General features: G+C 43.1%; 2 protein-coding genes across 8 annotated transcripts in view; one reads left to right on the top strand and one right to left on the bottom strand.

Annotated features, from left to right (window-relative positions):
* Positions 1-82: 82 nt before the first annotated feature.
* Positions 83-8,163, bottom strand: LOC111959454 (coiled-coil domain-containing protein 93). 2 transcript variants are annotated; one of them, XM_023981009.2, is made up of 23 exons: positions 8,010-8,163; positions 7,723-7,836; positions 7,471-7,565; positions 7,263-7,374; positions 7,069-7,167; positions 6,868-6,924; positions 6,632-6,732; positions 6,428-6,445; positions 6,165-6,201; positions 5,819-5,920; positions 5,659-5,709; positions 5,321-5,407; positions 5,078-5,194; positions 4,811-4,947; positions 4,610-4,691; positions 2,939-3,013; positions 2,778-2,849; positions 2,520-2,628; positions 1,330-1,412; positions 1,183-1,220; positions 985-1,069; positions 710-823; positions 83-537 (listed from the first exon to the last, which is right to left on the bottom strand). In XM_023981009.2, exons 1-23 carry the CDS (start codon positions 8,091-8,093, stop codon positions 481-483), a joined length of 1,926 nt encoding a protein of 641 aa, XP_023836777.1. In that variant the 5' UTR covers positions 8,094-8,163; the 3' UTR covers positions 83-480. The 2 variants fall into 2 exon arrangements, with proteins under 2 accessions (XP_023836777.1, XP_023836778.1); XM_023981010.3 differs by lacking the exon at positions 6,428-6,445 and having other exon boundaries at positions 8,010-8,162.
* A 12,142-nt stretch (positions 8,164-20,305) lies between these two features.
* Positions 20,306-24,502, top strand: part of LOC111959560 (insulin-induced gene 2 protein) — a 61,728-nt gene continuing 57,531 nt past the window's right edge. For 2 of the 6 annotated variants that reach the window (XR_002876688.2, XM_023981196.2), the window contains exon 1: positions 20,573-20,814. The gene's annotated coding sequence lies outside the window, so the exon portion shown is untranslated. Of the gene's footprint in view, positions 20,370-20,572; positions 20,815-24,502 lie in introns of those variants that run through there. The other 4 variants (XM_023981198.2, XM_023981201.3, XM_023981199.2 and 1 more) reach the window with 4 other exon arrangements.

Below are 24,502 nucleotides of genomic sequence, written 5' to 3'. Positions count from 1 at the left end.
TTGAAATGCTGTAGTTTAGTAACAGTGTCAACCATGCCTCATTCTGCACTGTTACACTCAATCAACATCTGAGAAAGCTAATGAATACACCTGTACAGATAGCCCTGCACGTTAGTGCCAATTGCACACTTGGGATTTCACAGAGTACCTATCTACAACATTAGGTCTACTGCAATGGCTAATGCCACAGGGGCCGGGCACAGGTAATTGGCACATAAGTAGAGCGAACATTCCTCATGTCACAGTGCACAGGGCAGTTAATGTCCCTCTCTCAAGAATCCCTCTGCCCTGCCACGAGTGACATCCCTAACCACATGCTGCAAATAAACGTGGAATCTCAAAGCACAATAGGCAGAATAAGACAAAACAATGATGACCTCCAATAGAGGAGAATACATAATGCAGACAGCAAGACAAAGTCATTGACTGATGAGATTTGTTTTGAGATTAGTTTTTATAAACAATAAGAGATTATTTGAGTTACGAAGCACCCTTGGTTCTCAGCTTGGATAGCAGCATTTCATTCTTCCGACACTCCTGTAAGAAAGAGTATTGGATCAGTAAACAACCTCAGTGATTCTCTTCTTTAACAGTTTAGAAAACAATATTCAGCTCTGGGAGACTACAATAAAATACATTCATAAAACAGTTAACTAGATCCTTTATGTTTTACTGTACAGACCCAGCACTGTTTTCTCTCAGGCCTCACCTCTTTGAAGTCCTTGACAGTTTTGAAGTAGAGCCTCTGTTTATCCAGCAGCTCGAGGTACTCATCGTTCAGCTGGTCTCTCCTCATCTTGTTCTCCTGCTTCTTCTTCTCCATCTGTTCACACATCACATTACCAATATGCTCTGCTTAATTTTTTTACACTTCCACATCGCTGTCTAATTTATGTGTCACTAGGGCCAGGGGGTGAGCACCTGGCATGCTCAGTGAAAGCTGTCATTACGCAGTAGACAGTAAAGATAATAATAGATGGTTACCTTGATGCGGCTTTGTTTGATTCCCTCGACTATCTGCTCCATCTGTCTCAAAAACTGTTCCTTGGCCCCCGAAGACGCCATCGCCCTGAGCAAGACAGAAAACCACAGCTTGGACAGGAAGTAAATCTGCTGGACTCCATTACCCATAATACCAAATGCAGGATAGGTTTAGAGAGGGTTAATTGTGACAATACTTACTGTTGGAAGTTGTCATGGATGGAATTCAGCAAGTTCACCTAAAGAAACAGAGCAAGACAGAGGAGGATGACTATGATGAGTAAACCGCTGATTTCAACTGCAATGGCTCTATGAAATTGATTGAGATAGTTTGCCCTCTTCTCTTACCTCCTTCTCCAGGTAAACCTTCTTGTCATCTAATGTGTTATACAAGGTAAAGAACTGTTTGGTCTCTTTATGTGTTGCTGAAACTAAAGGACGAAAAAGCAAACATTATTAACACAGCATCATTAAGGAACCCACACACCCCAGCTACGGACTGTTCACTCCCTTACCGCAGGGCAGACGGAATCGGGTCTCGAACCAACAGGCACAGAGACAGTTTCTATCCACAAGCCATCACACTGCTGAACCCTTGAACTGGACTGACCACCTGCACTGATTCTCTGCCCCTTAGCACACATGCAACCACACATATACATTCATGGTACATACACATCATGACTGCTGCTACTAGACTTATTTATTATTGCTAAATACTGCACCATTTAAACACTTGCCCTCCAGTCACCCTTCCCCGATACGTGCAAATATTGTACTGTAAATTGATGAGTGCCTTCCTATATTTATACTTATGCAAAAAATGTATTATATTCTACTGATCTCATTTACATAGTAAGTTTTATTCTTATCTTTTATTATTTCTCATTGTTGTCACATTAACGAGAGGGAACCTGCAAGCAAGCATTTAGTTGGACTGTGTATACTATGTGTATCCTGTCCATATGACAAATAAACTTGAAAACACAAAATATATACACAGTGTATAAAACATGACAGACTGACCAGGTGAATCCAGGTGAAAGCTATGGTCTCTTATAGATGAAGGGGAGGAGGCAGGTTAAATAATTATTATATATGCCTTGAGACAATTGAGACATGGATTGTGTATGTGTGCCATTGCGAGGATGAATGGGCAAGACAAAAGATTTAAGTGCCTATGAGCAAGGTATGGTAGTAGGTGCCAGGCGCACCGGTTTGAGTGTGTCAAAAACTGAAACGCTGCTGGGTTTTCACGCTCAACAGTTTCCTGTGTGTACCCAAAAGACATCAAGCCAACTTGAAGCTACCGTGGGAAGCATTAGAGTCAACATGGGCCAGCATCCCCTGTGGATCGGTTTTGACACCTTGTCTAAAGTCCATGCCCTGGCGAATTTAAGCTGTTTCGAGGGCAAAAGAGGTGCAACTCAATACTATGAAGGTGTTCCTAATGTTTTGTACACTGTCTATAACTGCGTTTGATGCAAGAATTTGTTAAACAATATGCCAAAAACAGAGGATGAGGCAAAGACACCCACCTTGGCCATAGAGCTCAATGAACCTTTTCTGATACTGGGTCAGTTCTGCCCTGCTCGGCACCTCGTCTATCTTCCTCTGCAGGACGGCAATCTCACGGTTCCTACGAGCCTATCAGAGAGTAGACCTCAGGTCATGAGCAAATAATGGAAGTGGTAAGAGGACCACTATTTGCATGATCTAAACAAAATGCCTAACTCAATTCAAACTGAATAAGCATTAATTAATCCTGCTCCAGCAGTGTGTGTTGGAGATTTTACCATCAGTAGTCTGATTTTCTGTAGCTTCTCTCTGTCTGTGTTGTACTGCTTTTCTATTAGCTGACTCCTCTCCTGAGAGAGAGAGAGAGAGAGAGAGTTACACATAGACAAAGAAGAGTTAGCTGGTCTTGGGAGGGCTCCTCTCAGGGACGGTGTGCTACCTTCTCATCCTCCGTATCATCTCCTGACTCAATCTTCAGGTTCTCAATGTTCTGCTGCAGGCGAACCATCTCCTCCTGGAATCAAATAGCACTCCATATTATTTGTGGTGCTCTTACCAGAAAATTAGTGAAATATATCAAATACAGTTGAAGTCGGAAGTTCACATACACCTTAGCCAAATACATTTAAACTCAGTTTCACAATTCCTGACATTTAATCCTAGTAGAAATTCGCTGTTTTAGGTCAGTTAGGATCACCACTTTATATTAAGAATTTAAAATGTCAGAATAGTAGAGAGAATGATTAACTTCAGCTTTTATTTCTTTCATCATATTCCCAGTGGGTCAGAAGTTTACATACACTCAGTATTTGGTAGCACTGCCTTAAACATTTGACCCAAGTTAAACAATTTAATGGCAGCCTTCCACAATAAGTTGGGTGAACTTTGGGCCATTCCTCCTGACAGAGCTGGTGTAACTAAGTCAGGTTTGTAGGCCTCCTTGCTCACACACGCTTTTTCAGTTCTGCCCACATTTTTTATGGGATTGAGGTCAGGGCTTTGTGATGGCCACTCCAATACCTTGGCTTTGTTGTCCTTAACCCATTTTGCCACAACTTTGGAAGAATGCTTTGGGTCATTATCCATTTGGAAGACCCATTTGCGACCAAGCTTTAACTTCCTGACTGATGTTGCTTCAATATATCCACATAATTTTCCTTCCTCATGGTGCCATCTATTTTGTGAAGTGCACCAGTCCCTCCTGCAGCAAAGCACCCCCACACCATGACACACCATGATGCTGCCAACCCCGTGCTTCACGGTTGGGATGGTGTTCTTCGGCTTGCAAGCCTCCCCCTTTTCCCTCCAAACATAACGATGGTCATTATGGCCAAACAGTTCTATTTTTGTTTCAACAGACCAGAGGACATTTCTCCAAAAAGTACGATCTTTGTCCCCATGTGCAGTTGCAAACCGTAGTCTGGATTTTTTAGCGCGGTTTTGGAGCAGTGGGTTCTTCCTTGCTGAGCGGTCTTTCAGGTTATGTCAATATAGGACTCGTTTTACTGTGGATATCGATACTTTTGTACCGGTTTCCTCCAGCATCTTCACATGGTCCTTTGCTGTTGTTCTGGGATTGATTTGCACTTTTTGCACCAACGTACATTCATCTCTAGGAGACAGAACGCGTCTCCTTCCTGAGTGGTATGATGGCTGCGTGGTCCCATGGTGTTTATACTTGCGTACTATTGTTTGTACAGATGAACGTGGTACCTTCAGGCGTTTGAAAATTGCTCCCAAGGATGAACCAGAGGTCTACAATTTGTTTTCTGAGGTCTTGGCTGATTTCTTTTGATTTTCCCATGGTGTCAAGCAAAGACGCACTGAGTTTGAAGGTAGGCCTTGAAATACATCCACAGGTACACCTCCAATTGACTCAAATTATGTCAATTAGCCTATCAGAAGCTTCTAAAGCTATGACATCATTTTCTGGAACAGACTTGCCAAAACTATAGTTTGTTAACAAGAAATTTGTGGAGTGGTTGAAAAACGAGTTAATGACTCCAACCTAAGTGTATGTAAACTTCCGACTTCAACTGTACATCTATGAAGTATGTCTAACAAGTCATATGGACTATTATGACGTATTAGGGAAAGTGTGCAGACTCACTCTACAGTGTGTTCGGAATTCCTGCTCCTGGTGCTTTAGGTTCTCATTCATGCCTACCAGAGCCCTCAGCTTCTCCAACAGACTGTGGTACACACAGGGAGGATGAGAAATGTCCAAAGCACATTTATAATTTCAGGGTTTTTCTATACTAACAACCTCTGAATGAATGACCAATGGTTGGCCTGCATGTGCAGTACTCACCCAGTATCAGCCTGGCCCTCAGCCTCTTCCAGGGCACTCAGCTCTTTCTCCAGTCTCTCTGTCTGCTCTGTGGCCTCCATCAGTTTGCTCTTAGCCTGCTCACACCCTGATTTTACCTCCAAGCGCTTGGCTTGTAGCTGAAAATACACAAAATACATACTTTTATTTACTTCTGTCACTAAAAGAAAGAGCATTGTATCCTTCCATTAGAGAAATACATGGCTATTTCACAATAAAGTACAGTAAAGTTCAGAGTCCAGTCCTCACCTCCTCCAACTGCTTGGTTTTCTGTTGGATCTGTTTGTTTAGAGAGGTCACCATCCTTCGGTGTTGCTGGACTGGCCCGTACCGCTCTGGACGATCCTCTGCAGACAGCTCTGACTGCTGGAAATGCATGTGTGGGAACAAATTAACTACACAATGTGGCATTGACTTATCCTTTAAAATATGACAGAAACCTGTTGATTGCAGTTAACCATTTAAGTGAGCCCTGATGTGAGAGTCGCTTACCTTCTCAGCGTACTCAGATGCTATCTGTTTAATCTCCTCAGACTGTAGCCCAACTATCTGGCCCACGGTGCTAGCTGTTAGCCTCCCCTGCAGGCAAACACAATGCAATATTATATGGCATAAAGCAGACGTTTTATCCAAAGAGACTTAGTCATGCATGATTATGGGTGGCCTGAATGGGAATTTAACCCACAACCCTTGGCGTTGCAAGCGCAATGCTCTACCAACAGCCACACATGACCACAATATATTGATGTCGCACATTAAATAAAAACCTTGACACAAATCAACCACACAGTAAAGGCGCAGGCAAAGAGAAGAACTAAAGTCGTGCCTACCTCCTCAGTCGCCATGGCAGCCATGCTGGTCATCAGTGTTTTGATGCGCATCTGAGAGGAAATATGACAGGACATCATCATACAGAGGGATGCATTCATGAAGTATTGGACATGTGGCTACGGTTGGGTTTAGAGCGATACACGTGGGACGTGACCTCACCTCCTCTGCTGCCTGCAGGTCCTCCTCTTCCTGCGACACCTCTGTCATCCCTTGGGGAGTGGCCTGAGAGCCCGGGGTCAACGAGGCTTTCCGATCCTCTGTCTGTAAGGAACAGGGGGAAACCATCTTTCATTATGAAGGTTTCACTTTCTACTACAGCTACAGTTGACAGAACACCTATAATCCACCAGTCTCCATCCCTGTAATGATCAACCTACTGTCCCTGTATGTATCTTTCTGTAGAAGGCTGTAGTGTTAGGCTTTCAATTCATAGAATTCTACAATTAACTTCACGTCAAGGATGAAAGAGATTTTTGTAACTTGATGCGATTTCAATGAGGCTCACCTTGTTCTGTTTTGTCTGCTTGCTGAATCCATATCGTCTAAAATCAAGGAGAAATAGGTGCTTATATTAAATCACTGTTAATATACTGGTACATTATAAGGAACACATTAACACATGCATGCATGCATGCGCGCGCACACACACACACACAGACTACATGCTTATATTAAGTGTTTTGTACTCTCTTCTGTATTCAAACACACATAACAAGCATTCATGTGAAAAGCACTCCCTGCAGTGAACGAATCCATTTACATACTTACAAAAGGTAATCTGACATTCTAATACAAGGATGGATGATAAGCAGGAAAAGGATAGGAAAATGGAAGGAACACAATTATCAAATGGGATGAGATCACATTGGTTCTGATAATCAATGTGAAAATGACATGAACTGTGGAGAAAGTTGGATATGAAGAACTGAATACGGAGAAAGAGAGCGAGAAAGAAAGAGTGAGGTAGCCTACCTTCCATACTCCAGCAAGGTGGAGTGAACCCTGGACTCTTCATCCAGCAGCTCTCCTGCTTCAACCTGTCTCTTGTACTTTCTCTGAGGTTTATACACTTCCTGTCAATACCATAGGAGAAAAACAAATGCTGTATGTGTGATTTTAATGTTTTTATACTATAACAAGGGGGGCCTGTATTGTGAAGGGACATGGGATAATTTGACCCAGAAATTACGTGTCAGCGAGTCACTCACTGATACATCTAGGACTGCTTTCACAGCCTTCTCCTTTCTCTGCAGGAAGTCTTCATCCTAGGATGGAGGGACAATACAGACAGGGTGCATAAGACGGGTTTATTCAGTGAAACGTTCAGAACGTTGCACTTAGACATGTAATGAGTAGCGCTGGAGTTTAATAGCCCTGCCATGGAGCCACCCTACTATAACAGTGCTCACCTCAGGAAAGCTGTGTGTCTTCTGGAACTGAGAGACAGAGTAGGCCCTCACATAGTCTCCCATCTCCTCCCTCGTCTCTATGGCTCTCTTCACCAGCCACTGAATACCATACAACACAGGCAATGAATCAGACATGAGATCACAAACTAAGTGCAGTACTCTACTACAAAACTCTAATGTCTAGGAATGCACACCTGTATCACTGGAAATATATGGATGAAATCCAGCCCTTGGATCTGATGGGGCTCCAGGCGGTGAGGGCACTTCATTTTGGGTAGAACAGACACTATTTTCTCTGTGAGAGCTCTGCAATGAGAAACACAGGGTCAATATACATCAGTTACACTGGTCCAGCAACATCACTAACAGTAAACACAATAATACTGGCTGTGAACTACTTACATTTTCTGTCCAATAGTTGAATTTTCCTGGAACAGTAGATCCACATCAATGTCGAAGTTACATGTTGTAATGCACCATGTCATCCCTCCAACCACCTATTACAATATATGGTTCAGGGAAGTGGACTAAGAAATATGGATGTGTCATTTACAGGGTAGCAAGGAGATGATATACCGGGAATCGAAAGGAGTCTGCAGCTAACAAGGAGGAGTGTTGGCCTTGGCCACCCCTACGTAAGTTGTTAGTACTCACCTTATCAAAAGGTCCCAGTCCTTTGATTCGGGCTCTAAAGTATCCAGCAGCAAGCAGAAGTTCCAGGATTTCTGCTAGCTTGACACTCTGCTCCTCGTCCTCCCGTGTTTCAACCTGCAAGCCAAAGTTGCTAACATCAGTTGGTTTATATAGCAAACGGTGAGCTAGCTAACGTAGCTAACTGGCAAACCCAGCCATGTTTACCTTGCAATGTTGTATTGTTATGACACAAACCGCACCATATTTGGAAAAACGAAAGACTACAGCGTAACATTTAATTATGTTACCTGAATAAGATTTCCTTCTTGATCATATTGAGCTCCTATTTTCGACCCTGTTCTCACTCTCTGGAAAACAGACGTGGCCGCCATGTTGGACTGGTGTGGTGTGTAGTCACATGACGAAGCATATGACTTTGGTCATTCCGTGAGAAATTGTGTTTACGATTTCTATACAACAAGTAGGGTAACCTCAGCTAAATATCGACTGTACCACGGCCACAGTAGAGTGATGAGAGAGTTGATAAAGTGAGTATTGAGGTAACACGAATGGTGCATTTGAAGCGATGCAACTGTTCTAAATGTTGCAATACCACTTTTGTCCAGTGGAGGGAGCTAATGCCACTAAAGATTCCATGGGAAAGTCTTCTCGTGCACAAGATGAAGATCTAGGTCTGAATCCTTTCAGCATCAGTATCTTTCACTTGAACAGGGTTGTCAATCTTCTTGGAGACAACAAAATCATACAGCCTGAGATTAGTGTGTGTGTGTGTGTGTGTGTGTGTGTGTGTGTGTGTGTGTGTGTGTGTGTGTGTGGTGTGTGTTGTGTGTGTGTGTGTGTGTGTGTGGTGTGTGTGTGTGTGTGTGTGTGTGGGTGTTGGTGTGTGTGTTTTGTGTTTTTGTGAAAGAGAGAAAGAGAACACTACAAAACTAACATTTAAAAACCTGTGTTCGAATTCCCATTTGCCTCTGTCTCAAGTATGCTTTTTGTTACAAAGAATAGATTCACCATTGTCTAAAAGAACCATTACAGAGCGGGTTACACCTTCAAATAGGTGTGAGTCCTTTGACCGACATCTCTGTATTTCACATGAGGACACTCTATTAAAGTGGAGGCTCCATAATGGTCTATGCATCAGTTCAGGTACAGTTGTCAGGTTAAGCGCCCAGGTGGAGGATTCATTAGAGACCCACAGTTCTAAATCAGTCATTCTCTCTCTCTTCTTCTCTTCTCTCTCTCTCCTCTTCTCTTCTCTCTCTCTCTCTCTCTCTTCTCTCGGTCTCTCTTCTCTCTCTCTCTCTCTCTCTCTCTCTCTCTCTCTCTCGAACTGCTTCTGTCAGGTAATTACTACAGCTTCATACACTCTACTCCCCTGCCTCCTCAACAATGAAAAGAAACCAAGTCCTTGGACTTACCCATGCCCACCCGGCTGAGACCATTACAGGCAGTGTCTCTCACTCAAACATAAGACGCTTACAACAGTACATCACCTGACAAGAGGTGTACGGACTGCAGCCATCTCAAAACAGGGTTTTGGGCCAAAGGTTTTTCTTATAAATTGGAGCCATGTCGCAAGTTACTTATAACAGAATAACAAAATAGGCTACATGTTTTTCTTAGGGTGATTAGACTATTATGGCTTACTGTGAAACAGTACTGAAAACAGACGACATTCACAATGGTAGCATACATATGAAACAAGCCAGTTCATAGAAGAAGAATTTTTGTTTACCCGTCATCCAAGGCCCTCTTTTCGCCCACACTGACAGGTGTAAGATTAACTTAGTTAGGCACTAACCCGCTCATGCGCACCAAATTAAATTAATGGAACAAATCTCCCACCTAATTAAGATGAAAATCTGTGTCAGTTGTAACCTTGCTGAGCACTAATTATGTACAAATGATTTATCATCTGTTCGGTCCTGAATAGCAATGGACTCACCTCACTGATAGCCATGGCCGCTGTTTAAGAGATGGCTGCTGATTAATACAGACATTTTGTGCTACAGAGGAGCTGCACACAGCCAGCCAATGAGAACAGATGCACTGAATCTCCCTCCTTTCAATTAACCTATATTAGATGTGCAGCTGAGCATCACTGGGCTGAGCATCACTGGGCTCGGCTCCGACATGTTTCTCCTGAAGGAAAATAAAGTGTCTGCTGTCTGATATTTATGGAATGTCTCACAGTTTGTAATTGATGATGAATCCCATGTAGGGCATTTCAAATTGAGAGTGAACTGATGATACCTGTATGATGACTGGTAAATATACTATAGACGTGAATAAACATCATCATATAGCACTCCTCATATATTCTCTTAACTTTCCTCCTGTTAGAATCTGAGCATATACGTTCAACTTGAAAGGTCTGGCCAGTGACTGGTTCATCACAAAAACAGGCTAGTTCTATTATGGGGCCAGTAGATGGTGCAATTGGTTAAAATTGGCAGTGAGTAAGTGATACAAAATGCAGTAGGGATAAAAATGACAAAACACACAGAGCTCTGTACAATAGTGTAACTGGTGTATTCCATTTTATTTCCGTGCTTTAAAGCTACATGGAAAACATTATATTTCAATGGGAGCCAACAGTGATTAGCATTAGAATCCTGGTCCTGATAGGGGTGAGGACACACTGGCCAATCTGTAATCAGCGTTCCACAGACTTGCTCACAAGGGATACGGAATGCTTTGTCATTATCATTCAAGATGCCACACACATGCTGGTGTTGGTGCTTCTGTGTTGCCAGCTAAATGACATTAGCATTTTGCCTATAGTCGCAATAATTTTCCTCGACAATGATGAATTAGTAGACTTGGAACCACAAATAACTACCCTCTGTTTCTAAAGTTTCAGTATATATTCTTTCCCATCCTGTGTTTCTTTCTCATTTATTTAGAATGATAGAAGGCACTGTGTGTCCCTGTGTCCCTGCATACCTTGCTTCTTAAAAACCTCACGGAATGTCTAATCATGCAACTTTGGAGAATTTTACATTCCATTATTACTCTGGTTCATTAGGCAATACCACAAATGTGATGGTTGGTATTTCATTGTTGCTGTAAATGTCAATAAACCTTCTGAGGGAGGTACTTGCACGTTTCTCTATTCATTCCTGGCTTGTCTTCTGAACACAACACAGTACAGATGTTCATGGAGACTCACAGAATGTCAGTCAGGCACAGAGAGAGACAATATGTCGAGCCCTTATGGATTATTCCTGATCCACTCTGTGAGCCCTGGGGACCTGGGGACATGCTGGAACATGCAAACATGTTTTCAAAAACACAGACTTTTCTTGGCACAGATGTGCATAGGTGGAATTTCAAATAAGGCGTTTCATTAATTTAGTTTATGTTTGATAATATTCTCAATTCTCTATGGCACATAGACAACAACTTTAGTAATATTATGTTTCAAATTATTGAAGACAACCACCATCGTCCCCCACACGCAACGGCATAAAATATGTTACATGTATTTATTGGTCAGGCAGCCCCAGTGAAACACATATACTCAGCCATTTTACTTTGTTGCCCTCAGTGGTTTTCAGTATTAAATAACACCTCTGAGAGGCTGAGAGTTATGGTGGCACTGCAAAACGCATCTATTATCCCTGTCTAGGGATTGGTGGGCGAGTCAGGGAGGGAGGGGGTTAGGGGTTAATTAGAGACAACAGAAAGGTCAGGGGGCCTATTATGTCTGAGCTGAGATCTGTAACGGGCCAATAGGGGGTGACTTTAAAGAGAGGCGACAGCCGACCCCACCCTGCACCTTCCCCATCAGTCACATTTATACCATGGTTGTGTCTGACTGGGACACACGGGACTGGTAATGAAAATGTCCTTAACATTAAGCCAGTCAGGATGATGAATTGGGTCCCCAGCCATTTTCTCTCAGCATCACGGAGCCTCCAAATAGCCATGGACAACTAATTGAAACCCCTCTGCATCCTGCCTGTACCTAGCAGGCTCCCTCTATAACTCTGATTATTAGGGTTAAGGATATCTCCCTGGCGATTGTTGGTACTGCTGAAGTGGATGGGACTTGTAGAGTCACCCAGTTGAATCCAGAAAACCCAAGATGATAACAGTTCTAAATGAATTAACCACATGTGCTCTTCTTCTACTCTATGTGATTTTACGTCCTAGCCATCCAGTGGAAAAATATACTGTGGATGTTGAAAGTGTTTACACTGGTGTGCTGGAAAGTAGTTTAGTGACAGCTTTTCCTACTGTGTGAGAAAAAATTGAAATATCCTTTCAACTATCTCTGTGTCAAATAAGTCAAAAGGCTGTTGTGTCCCCCAAAAGTATAACAGACAAATATCCCTGTCCTGCTCCTCACTGCATACTCAATCAGTAACATGATCCCCTTCTTTCCCCTGTCATCTTTCATTCACGATGGCTGCACGACATCTCCTCTCAAGTTTCTTATCACTGTTCACTCAACACATTCGATTTGCTCCAGCACGTGATCTAATAGGCTTATGCTATGGAGGTGAGGCAGTCACAGTGTGGAGTGGATCATAGTTAATCCCCATTCACATTTACACTTGAATTTGGTATTCAGTATTCATGGCTTAGTGCTCATGCTGGGGTTTAAAGGATTATACACCTCACATGATGCCTTCTCAAAGTCTCACAGACCATCCTCACTCACTCAGTTTATTATGATTTATTGTTATGTTTAATAGTACAACTCTGGATTTCATGCAATGGATTTTATGCAATGGATAGACCAACCATGTAAATAGTCCCTAATGACAAGTCAGATGTGATCTATATTAAATACATTATTTAATCAACACTGCTATGATATATAAATTGAATGACAGTACCAGTCAAAAGTTTGGACCCACCTACTTCTTCTTTATTTTGACTATTTTCTACGTTGTAGAATAATAGTGAAGACATCAAAACTATTAAATAATACATAGGAATCATGTAGTAACAATAAAAGTGTTAAACAAATCAAAATATATTTTAGATGTTAGATTCTTCAATGTAGCCATCCATTGCCTTGATGACAGTTTTGCACACTCTTGGCATTCTCTCAACCAGCTTCATGAGGAATGCTTTTCCAACAGTCTTGAAGGAGCTCCCACATATACTGAGCACTTGTTGGCTGCTTTTCCTTCACTCTGCGGTCCAACTCATCCCAAACCATCTCAATTGGGTTGAGGTCGGGTGATTGTGGGGCCCAGGTCAACTGATGCAGCACTCCATCACCCTCCTTGGTCAAATAGCCTTTACACAGCCTGGAGGTGTGTTTTGGGTCATTGTCTTGATGAAAAACAAATGATAGTCACACTAAGCGCAAACCAGATGGGATGGCGTAACGCTGCAGAATGCTGTGGTAGCCATGCTGGGTAAGTGTGACTTGAATTCTAAATAAATCACAGACAGTGTCACCAGCAAAGCACCACCACACGGTGGTTGGAACTTTTGTTGTGTTCGGACACACCTACTCATTCCACGGTTTTTCTTTATTTTTGCTATTTTCTAAATGTGTTTAACACCAAAAAAGTTTTCAACAAAAAAAAATATATTTTACATTTGAGATTCTTCAAAGTAGCAACCCTTTGCCTTGATGACAGCTTTGCACACTCTTGGCATTCTCTCAACCAGCTTCATGAGGTAGTCACCTGGAATGCATTTCAATTAACCGGCGTGCCTTGTTAAAAGTTAATATGTGGAATTTATTTCCTTCTTAATGCGTTGGAGCCAATCAGTTATGTTGTGATAAGGTAGCGGTAGTATACAGAAGATTGCCCTATTTGGTAGAAGACCAAGTCCATATTATGGCAAGAACAGCTCAAATAAGCAAAGAGAAGTCCATCATTACTTTAAGACATGAAGGTCAGTCAATTTGTCACGCCCTGGCCTTAGTATTCTTTGTTTTCTTTATGTTTTTTAGTTAGGTCAGGGTGTGACATGGGGAATGTATGTGTTTTTGTAGTGTCTAGTGTAGTTGTCTAGTTATGTCTATGGCTGCCTAGATTGGTTCTCAATTAGAGGCAGCTGTGGTTCATTGTCTCTGATTGAGAGCCATATTTAAGGCAGTCAGTAGCATTGGGTTTTTGGGATAAACTCTATGCTTCTGCTGTCTTATGTTGCATGTTCTGCACTAGTCATTGATAAGCTCTCACAGATCGTCTGTTTGTTGTTTCTTCGTTTTTCTTCATGTTAATAAAGCATAAGAACGTATTCCACACGCCTGCGCCTTGGTCCCTCGTCTCTGCTCCTAATTGACGATGCTGAGACAGACATTACCCACAACGAATCAGACAAAAGTAGCGGCTCGGTGTCAGCTGCAAACAGGACGCCACTACACGGATTTTCTGGGACATGGGAGGATCGAATTGCCCGACATTATGTTAATTCGTAAGGACCTTGGGCTCAACCAGGAGAATATACTCCCCCCAAAGCTGAGCTGGAGGCAGCGAAAGCAGAGAGCGGCGATATGAGGAGCGAGACGAGCAGAAGAAGGCTGGAAAGCCCCGCGAGACAACCCAAAAATTTCCTTGGTGGGGGGGGGGGGGCTAAAGAGGTAGTGTGGCGAAGTCAGGTAGGAAGACCTGCGCCAACTCCCTGTACTTACCGTGGAAAGCGAGAGTACGGGCAGACACGTGTTACGCAGATAGAGCGCATGGTGTTCTCCTGTACCGGCATGATAGCCCGGTTCGGTACATTCCAGCTCCACTTATCGGCAGGCTAGATTGAGCGTTGAGCCGGATGTCATGAAGCCGGCCCAACGCATCTGGCCACCAAGTGCATCTCCTCGGGCCGGCTTAAATGCACCAGCCTTACGCTGGTGTCCCCGGTTCGCCTACATAGCCCGGTGCGGGTTATTCCACCTCCCCGCACTGGTCGGGCCACGGGGAGCATACAACCAGGTAAGGTTGCAGGCTCAGTGCTCAAGGGAGCCAGTACGCCTGCACGGTCCGGTATTTCCGGCGCCACCTCCCCGCCCCAGCCCAGTACCACCAGTGCCTACACCACGCACCAGGCTTCCAGTGCGTCTCCAGAGCCCGTTTCCTCCTCACCGCACTCTCCCTGTGGTGCGTGTCTTCCAGTCCAGTGGCTCCAGTTCCGGCACCACGCATCAAGCCTCCTGTGTCGTCTCAGAGTCCTGTACGCACTGTTCCTTCTCCCGTACTCGCCTGATGTGCGTGCCCTCAGCCCGTACCACCAGTGCCGTACCACGCACCACCTATAGTAGCCTTGAGAGTCCAGTGTGCCCTGTTGCTGCTCTCCATACCTAGCCTCGTAGCGGTATGACCAGGACCGACGGCTCTACCTCCAGTTCCGGCACCACGCACCAGGCCTATAGGGCGTCTCAGCCGGCCAGAGTCTGCCGTCTGCCCACGCCGTCTGAACTGTCCCGTCTCCAAGCCCGCCGCATGAAACTGCCCGTCTGGACTGAGCCTTCAAAGCCGCCCGTCTGCCATGAGCCTGCAAAGCCGCCCGTCTGCCATAGCTTCAGAGCCGTCCGCCAGACAGGAGCCGCTAGAGCGTCCGCCAGACAGGAGCCGCCAGAGCCTTCCGCCAGACAGGAGCCGCCAGAGCCTTCCGCCAGACAGGAAGCAGCCAAAGCCTTCCGCCAGACAGGATCAGCCAGAGCCTTCCGCCAGACAGGATCAGCCAGAGCCTTCCGCCAGACAGGATCAGCCGAGCCTTCCGCCAGACAGGATCAGCCCGAGCCTCCCGCAGACAGGATCAGCCCCGAGCCTTCCGCCAGACAGGCATCAGCCAGAAGCCGTCCGTCAGCCATGACCAGCCAGAGCGTCCGTCAGCCATGACCAGCCAGAGCCGTCAGCCAGCCATGACCAGCCAGAGCCGTCCAGCCAGCCATGACCAGCCAGAGCCGTCAGCCAGCCATGACCAGCCAGAGCCGTCAGCCAGCCATGACCAGCCAGAGCCGTCAGCCAGCCATGACCAGCCAGACCGTCAGCCACATGACCCAGCCAGAGCCGTCAGCGCCAGCCAGCAGCCAGCCAGTCCGGAGCTGCCGTCCCTCAGTCCGGAGCTGCCGTCCCTCAGTCCGGAGCTGCCGTCCCTCAGTCCTAGCTGCCGTCCACCGGAGCTGCCCTCATTCCGTGTTGCCCTCAGTCCGTGCTGCCCCTAATCCAGTGGGGTTAATTTGGAGGGTGGCCATTTGGAGGAGGCTACCAAAGCGGTATTGACAATGGTGGATGGGGGCACGTCCGCACCGAGCCGCCGCCATGATGGGCCCACCCCGGACCCTCCCCTTTCTATGTCAGTTTGTGCGGTCGGAGTCCGCACCTTTGGGGGGCGGCTGGTCACTGCTCCACTCCCTTTGGCCCTTAGTATTCTTTGTTTTCTTTATGTTTTTTAGTTAGGTCAGGGTGTGACATGGGGAATGTATGTGTTTTTGTAGTGTCTAGTGTAGTTGTCTAGTTATGTCTATGGCTGCCTAGATTGGTTCTCAATTAGAGGCAGCTGTGGTTCATTGTCTCTGATTGAGAGCCATATTTAAGGCAGTCATAGGCATTAGGGTTTTGTGGGTAATTGTCTGTGTCTATGTTGCATGTTTGCACTTAGTCTTTGATAGCTTCACGTTCGTCTGTTTGTTGTTTTTGTTTCGTTGTCCTTCTTCTAATAAAGAGAAGATGTATTTTCCACACGCTGCGCCTTGGTCCTCTCTCTCTCCCATTGACGATCGTGACACAATTAGGAAAATGTTGAGAACTTTGAAAGTTTCATCAAGTGCTATGATGAAATTGGCTCTCATGAGGATCGCCACAGGAAAGGAAAACCAAGAGATTCCTCCACTACAGAGGATAAGTTCATTAGAGTTAACTGCACCTCAGATTGCAGCCAATATAAATGCTTCATAGAGTTCAAGTAACAGACACATCTCAACATCAACTGTTCAGAGGAGACTGCATGAATCAGGCCTTCATGGTCGAATTGCTGCAAAGAAACCACAACTTAAGGACACCAATAAGAAAAAGAGACTTGCTTGGACCAAGAAACAAGAGTAATGGACATTAGACCGGTGGAAATCTGTCCTTTGGTCTGATGAGTCTAAATTAGAGATTTTTGGTTCCAACCGCTGTGTATTTGTCAGACACAGAGTAGGTGAACGGATGATCTCTGCATGTGTGGTTCCCTCCATGAGGAGGGGTGATGGTGTGGGGGTGCTTTGCTGGAACTCTTAACCAGAATGGCTACCCCAGCATTCTGCAGTGATACGCCATCTCATCTGGTTTGCGCTTAGTGGGACTGTAATTTTTATCTTTTTACAGGAAAATGATCCAAAACACACCTCCATGCTGTGTAACGGCTATTTCACAAAGGAGAGTGATGTAGTGCTGCATCAGATGACTTGGCCTCCACAATCACCTGACCTCAACCCAATTAAGATGGTTTGGGATGAGTTGGATGGCAGAGTGAAGGAAAAGCAGCCAACAAGTGCTCAGCATATGTGGGAACTCCTTCAAGACTGTTGGTAAAGCATTCTTCGTGAAGCTGATTGAGAGAATGCCAAGAGTGTGCAAAGCTGTCATCAAGGCAATGGGTGGCTACTTTGAAGAATCTGAAATATATATTTTTCTCTAAAATCTAAGAAATCTAAAATCTTAAACACTTTTTTGGTTACTACATGATTCCATATGTGTTATTTCATAGTTTTCATAGCTGAACTATTATAGTAAAATATAAAGAAATATCCTTGAATGGGTAGGTGTGTCCACACTTTTGACTGGTACTGTATGTATTTTAATTTAAACCACTTTTGTGTATTTTATAATGTGATATATCAAAGACAGGCTTTGCTTTTATCCTACCTGGGCAGAGTTTGGACTTTCCCTGTATTCAAAACGAAGTGGGAAGGTGGTATTTACCAGATAAGACTGGGAAAAATCCACTTGAACACCACTCCAACTGGTAATGAGCTACTAGTGGGAAACTCGTTTATCATCCTTGAGCTCCAATTTCTCTAATGCCGCATTCACGCGCTAGTCAGAACTAGGAAACTGGGAAATGTTTGACTTGCTAACTGGTTGTAGTTAATCACAAGTTGGACATTTATGAGTTTACTAGTTCCCACTAGCATCACATGCTGACCTCTGACGTCACCTACTCAGGAAATGACCTCGATAACAGCATTTTCGGCAGTTAAATGTTTTTTAAAGCATTATATTAATATGGTTTTTGAACACTGTAATTTAATAACAAACATGATAGCTGTACTTTTAGTTTATGGTTGACGACGGAGCTTGTTGTCCATTAGCCAATCGGCGTTTCTCAACAAGTTCAAAGCATGTGCATGTAACTGGTATTTACGACTTCACAACTGGTCATTTCCACCTTATGAGGTGTGGATAAGATGGTGGACAGGAAAAAAAGAAGAAAAGTGGAACATATTATAAGTAAAAATGGAATGTGGGAATGCACAAGCCTTCTGGAATATCTGATAATGGAGAATATGGCGGACAGGAAAAAAGTGAAACATGCTTTCAGTGAATATGGAGAGGTGGATCACACAGAACTTAGGAACAGCTACAGAAGGAAAATTAATGTGACGAAAGTGAGGATGAATTAACTACGGTGGCAGGTGTGGTAAAGACCGCAAAGTTTGAGCCTCGTCCTGGTGATGACAAAGATGATTCTGGCCCAGTGGGAGTGAGATTTTTGGAGAGAATGGATCCTTGCCTTCTGGCAGATCCATATGTGGTGTCATGTTGGGTGGAGAAGAGGTTGGGAAATGTTGGGTCGATGAAAGTGAAACTAAGTGGATCTTGGTGATTTTTTGTGTTTCTGCCAACCAGAGGAAGCGTGCTTACCACACCACGCAACTGGGGACAAGAACTGTGACTTGCTTTCCTCTCTAGAGCAGGGTTCCATTGAAAGGAGTGATAACTGGAGTTGCATTAAGTGTTGAGGAGGATCAACTGAAATTGAAGATTTCCGAGGTCTGTGACGTCTGCTGTTTCGTGCGACACAAACGTGGTGGAGAGCATGGCAAACAGAGAAGACACTGTCTGTACTACTGGGTTTTGATGCAGTCTTTACCAGATCAAGTCAAGTTAGGATGTGTCAGTTATCCTGTGCGAGCTTTTTGTCCTGAATCCATTAAGGTGTTTTAGGTGGCAAGCTTATGGTCATGTGCTAGCAGTGTGTAGGAGGGAGGTTCCGAGATGTGAGAAGTGTGCAGGAGGACATGAGACAAAGGATTGTGTAGTATCGTGGAAAAAGTTGTGTGTGTGTGTGTTAACTGTAGGGGTACCCATGGTGCTGGAGATCAGAGGTGTCAGGTGAGAGAAAAGCAGGTTGAGGTTCCCAGGATAGGAGTAGTACAGAAGGTGTCATATGCTGAGGCACTGAAGAGAGTAGTAGAAGAGGATGGGTCCAGGGAGAGGGATCCTCTTAATTTAAGAGGCAGAGGCAGAGGCCAATAGAGAGTGATAGGAATAACATGTGCTTCAGTAGGGTTGTTTTTTGGCGTTCATGGCCATGGTTGTCAATTGTACCGCATGGAATGGATTGTAAATCACAGAGGATAGATGTTGTGGTGGTATCTACAGAGAAGATATTGGGTGTACGAGATTTTACTGCAGAAGAGTTCAAATATGTTTGTTTTTTCTCACAAATTGTACTGAATTCATACTACAGAATAATAAGCTGATACACAGATAATACATGCACCTATAATATTTGTTTGCCATAATACCAAAGAAGAAGATGAATTTACACATTCCCGCTTGATTATGAACATTTTCAGTGGTGAAAAAAGTACCCAATTGTCATATTTGAGTAAAAGTAAAGATTACTTAATAGAAAATGACTCGGGTAAAAGTTAGTCACCCAGTAAAATACTACTTGAGTAAAATTCTAAAAGTATTTGGTTTTAAATATACTTAAGTATCAAATGTAAATGTAATTGCTAAAATATATAAAATTAAAAGTATAAATAATTTCAAATGCATTATGGTAAGCAAACCAAGCGGCATAATTGTCTAGTTTTTATTTATCAATAGCCAGGGGCCAACACTCAGACATAATTTCCAAACAAAGCAGATCAGAGGCAGTAGCGATGACCAGGGTTGTTCTCTTGATAAGCATGTGAATTTGACAATTTTTCTGTCCTGCTAAATGTAATGAGTACTTTTGGGTGTCAGTACATTTTCTTTAGGAATGTAGTTTAGTAAAAGTAAAGTACAGATACCCCCAACAACTACTTAATTAAGTAAAAAATACTTTAAAGTAATACTTAAGTACTTCAACCACTGAAGGCTGCTGAGGGGAGGACAGCTCATAATAATGGCTGAAACGGAGCAGATGGAACGATTCCACCTATTCCGCTCCAATCATGATCACAAGTCCGTTCTCCCCAATTAAGGTGCCACCAACCTCCTGTGCGCTGAACATTGTTTAAGAACAACGTGTCGGTTGGTCAACGTGTACATGAGGACACGTCATGGTACACATGCAGAGATATTAGAGAAAGGAGATGGATATCTCATTGAGCAATGACTGGTGGAACGTTCAACGCCCCACCCAGCAAACTGTCGACCAATCGCGTTGACATTGTCATTTTACGTCACCAGGTTGCTAAGCATGTCGTCACGCAGTGCCTTCTCAAAGTCAGGGAAATCTGACTATTTTCCTCAAAGGTACGTAATAAAACAATTCTATAAAGCTATCAAATATTACAGAGAACAAGTTAATTGTCTCATATCTTGGAAAATATTTGTAATCTTGTACTTTTTGTTGGGGTTTTGAGCTTGCACCCAATTGACTCCCATTCAACCTTTGAAGAGAACAGCTCTCCTTGTGCCAGAATAGCCCAGAATGCATTGTGTGGCCCATTGATGAAGCACGGGCAACGCACACAGTTGATGTTATTATGATTTCAATTAAGTTTCTCATCTCCTTGAAAGTATCTCTGGTTTTAGGAGCTGATTGGTTTGGCACCTAGCCAGTGCCAAGCCGGTTATTCGGAAGTTAGCGAGAAGGTTAATTTCGAAGCTAGGTCTCAAACTCCTGCTAACTACATAAAAACATAACGTGGAATGTGTACTTTACAATTTTAGAAAATATACTTGTTAAACGTTGAAGGTAAGATTTCTTATTTAATTAAAGGCAAATAGCTTGTGGATATCAGTCACATCAGCTGACTTACGAAGCTTGCTGGCTAGCTAACTAGTCAGCTAGCTATGCTTATCAACAAAATGTGATTATCGTCAGTCAACTATGTACAAATGACAAAGTATCAAAATCGTTTATGTAATCTTACATGATATAGTAAGCTAATAATTGTTTGTATCCAACATTGTGTTTTGAAAAGTATAATGCCAGCTAGCTACAGTAGTTGGCTGGCTATCTTCTAGCATTATAGTAGCTAACGTTAGATAGCTACGGTCATCACAACGAGCTAACAAAGTTACTAACGTTACGTTGCTCTGCAAATACTGACACACGTTACTGTTATCAGCTCTCAGTTCGTAGATGAAACGTTTATACATGCATGTAGGTAGGTAGCTAGCTAGGTCTTAAAGTAGCGAACAATATGGCAAACGTGTGCAATCATTTGAGGCTAAACATACTTTTGGCCATGTAGTGTATGTGGACACCTGCTCGTCGAACGTCTCAATACAAAATCATGAGCGTTGATATGGAGTTGGTCCCCCTTTGCTACTATATCAGCCTCCACTCTTCTGGGAAGGCTTTCCACTAGATGTTGGAACATTGCTACTGGGACTTGCTTTCATTCAGCCACGAGAATTAGTGAGGTCGGGCACTGATGTTGGGCAATTAGGCCTGGCTCGCAGACGTCGTCCCATTTCATGTACTCGATGGGGTTGATGTCAACCCAGATTCACCTGTCGGACTGCCAGATAGTGAAGCATGATTAATCACTCCAGAGAACGCGTTTCCACTACTCCAGAGCCCAATGGCAGCGAGTTTTACACCACTCCAGCCGATGCTTGTGTGCGGCTACTCAACCATGGAAGTTTCATGACGCTCCAGACAAACAGTTATTTTGCTGGAACTCAGTAGTGAGTGTTGCACCCGAGGACAGATACTTTTTACACACTACACGCTTAAGCTCTCGGCAATAACAGCACTTAGTTGACCAGGGCAGCTGTAACGGGGCTGAAATTGTATGAACTGACTTGTTGGAAAGGTGGCATCCTATGACGGTGCCACGTTAAGTCACTGAGCTCTTCAGTACGGGCCATTCTGCTGCCGATGTTTGTCTATGGAGATTGCATGGCTGTGTGCTCAATTTTATACACCTGTCAGCAACTGGTGTGGCTGAAATAGAAGAATTCACTAATTTGAAGGAGTGTCCACACATACCAGTGGCCATGTAGTGTGTGTGTGGTTTGGTGTATGTAAAGCCAAATTACTGTCTATACCTGTCGTATTCTGTGCATGTGACCAATGCAATTAGATTTTCCTCTTCTTGAGACTATAAAGAAATTAACTGTAGAATATGAATACTCTAGTTAAGGCATTAACATAGATTACCACATTGAGTCATAATACCCATAAAACCTAGCGGTCAAACAGGGAAATGGTTCCAGTCATTTTTTCCACCATACATTTTCTCCCCCCAAAAATGTTAACACTTAATAAGGGCTGTGTTCCATGTAGGTTTACCCTGGCGTGAAGTTTTGATAACCCTGTAAATCTCTAGGACAAGGTGACTTTTATCAATATATTTGTGTGTATTTACCCCCCAAAAATGAAATGCTAATTAGCTGCCAATGTGGCTATCATAACTACAAATGCCATAATGATCTGGATGAGACTGCCAAATTGAGGCAATGGTAAGAATCTCTGGATTAACTATCTGTTAGCCAAATGTGGTACGTTTCTTTTAAAATGACATTTCTGTGAACTGTCTTGTGCAAGTTTTAAATTGACACAATACTTGTTAGCAAAGCTGTCTGTGAGAGATGACATGCTGGTGCTTACAGGGATTTGTAGTCTTGCATGATGTCTACTTTGACGCTAATAGCATTTTCAAATCTGAGAGTAAATAAAGCGGAAATATGTTGATTTAAAGTCACGTTTTCCCGAGAGATTTACATGGTTATCAAAACGTCACGCCAGGGTAAACCTACACGAAATACAGGCCTTATTTTATTTTAAGTGTTTCTAAAAATGAATGGTGGAAAAAACGATTGGAAACATTTCTCTGTTTTGACTGCTAGATTTTACGGGTATTACGACTCCTCCACTGTGGGGCTCAATTGACTAGCTAGCCAGGGGAAATTCCACAGTTAGAGGGATGCTGAGACTCAGATTCTTCACTTTAAAATGTTTGTCAAACAAAAACCAATGACTTACACATTTTAAACAAGGCAACATTAAACATGTTGTCCCCCAGGAATAATGCAGCTTGTGACTGCATGGGAAGTAAGTTTTGTGTCTTATGACAGCTGGTTGTATGATATATTTAAAAAATAATTTGAAAAAGCAATTAATCTGTGTAATTTTTTTTATTACATATCTCTATGGCAAGATGCATAATTCACCCAGGTTTCGTCAAAATCGGGCTAGTGGTGTCTGAGATCACGTGTGACTAAAAGTATTCATACCTCTTCACTTATTCCACATTTTGTGTTACAGCCTGAATTTTTTTCTTTCACCAATCTACACACAATACCCCATAATGACAAAATGAAAACATGTTTTAGATGTATTGAAAATGAAAACCAAAAATATCGAATTTACATACGTATTCACACCTTTGAGCCAATGCATGTTAGAATCACCTTAGCCAGTGATTACAGTTGAGTCTTTTGGGGTAAGCCTCTAAGAGTTTTGCACACCTGGATTGTACATTATTTGCACATTATTTTAAAAAATCTTCAAGCTCTGTCAAGTTGGTTGTTGATCATTGATAATCAGCCATTTTCAAGTCTTGACAGAGATTTTCAAGACGGTTTAAGTCCAAACTGTAACTAGGCCACTCAGGAACATTCAATGTCGTCTTGGTAAGCAACTCCAGTGTATATTTGGCCTTGTGTTTTAGGTTATTGTCCTGCTGAAAGGTGAATTTGCCTCCCAGTGTCTGATGGAAAGCAGACTGAACCAGGGTTTCCTCTAGGATTTTGCCTGTGCTTAGCTCTATTCTGTTTATTTTTATCAACAACAAAAAACTCCCTAGTTCTTGCCAATGACAAGCACATCCATAACATGATGCAGCCACCACTATGCTTGAAATTATGACGAGTAGTACTCAGTGATGTGTTTCTGGATTTGCCCCAAACATAACTTTTTGTATTCAGGACATAAAGTTAATTTCTTTCCCACATTTTTTGTATGCACAATGTGATTTATTATGGATAGTCAGATTTTTGCACAAAGAATCATTTTCCTAATAATCCTGTTTTTATATGAACACATCTGTAATCCAGCTGCCTGATGGCGCTTTCATAAATGCAGAAAATCGCTCCAAAAAATAAACGTTCTACCACAGAGACCATGTTATTTTTGGAATGTATATTTGATTCTGAGTTCGGACATATAACGTTTGTATGCGAAACTATTTCTAAGATGCATACATTCAGTTGTTCCGAACTCACTTCAGTCTCGCTAAAGAGGGAGGTTTGCGCTACCAATGCTGGCACATTTGCAGATCAAATACACAGCTGGAATGCTGATTTTTAAGGTGTTTACATGTCCTAATAATTTGAAAGATTGCTCAGAATCCAGGTGTTTAAATCGGCATATGCTTACTTTGATTTTGACCTTACGCCGATTTAAAGATAAGGAGTTTACATGACTATAT

This window comes from Salvelinus sp. IW2-2015, linkage group LG36, assembly GCF_002910315.2.
Source record: "Salvelinus sp. IW2-2015 linkage group LG36, ASM291031v2, whole genome shotgun sequence".
Lineage (NCBI taxonomy): Eukaryota > Metazoa > Chordata > Actinopteri > Salmoniformes > Salmonidae > Salvelinus > Salvelinus sp. IW2-2015.
The sequence above is the reverse complement of the archived record's forward strand: the minus strand, read 5'-3'. Positions and strand labels throughout refer to the sequence as shown.

Coding starts and splice junctions, on each gene's coding strand:
- LOC111959454 (XM_023981009.2), bottom strand. CDS start 8,093: ATGGCGGCCACGTCTGTTTTCCAGAGAGTGAGAACAGGGTCGAAAATA. Junction 4,948..5,077: donor AAACCAAGCAGTTGGAGGAG/GTGAGGACTGGA, acceptor GTGTATTTTCAG/CTACAAGCCAAGCGCTTGGA. Junction 824..984: donor TCAAACAAAGCCGCATCAAG/GTAACCATCTAT, acceptor ATGTGTGAACAG/ATGGAGAAGAAGAAGCAGGA.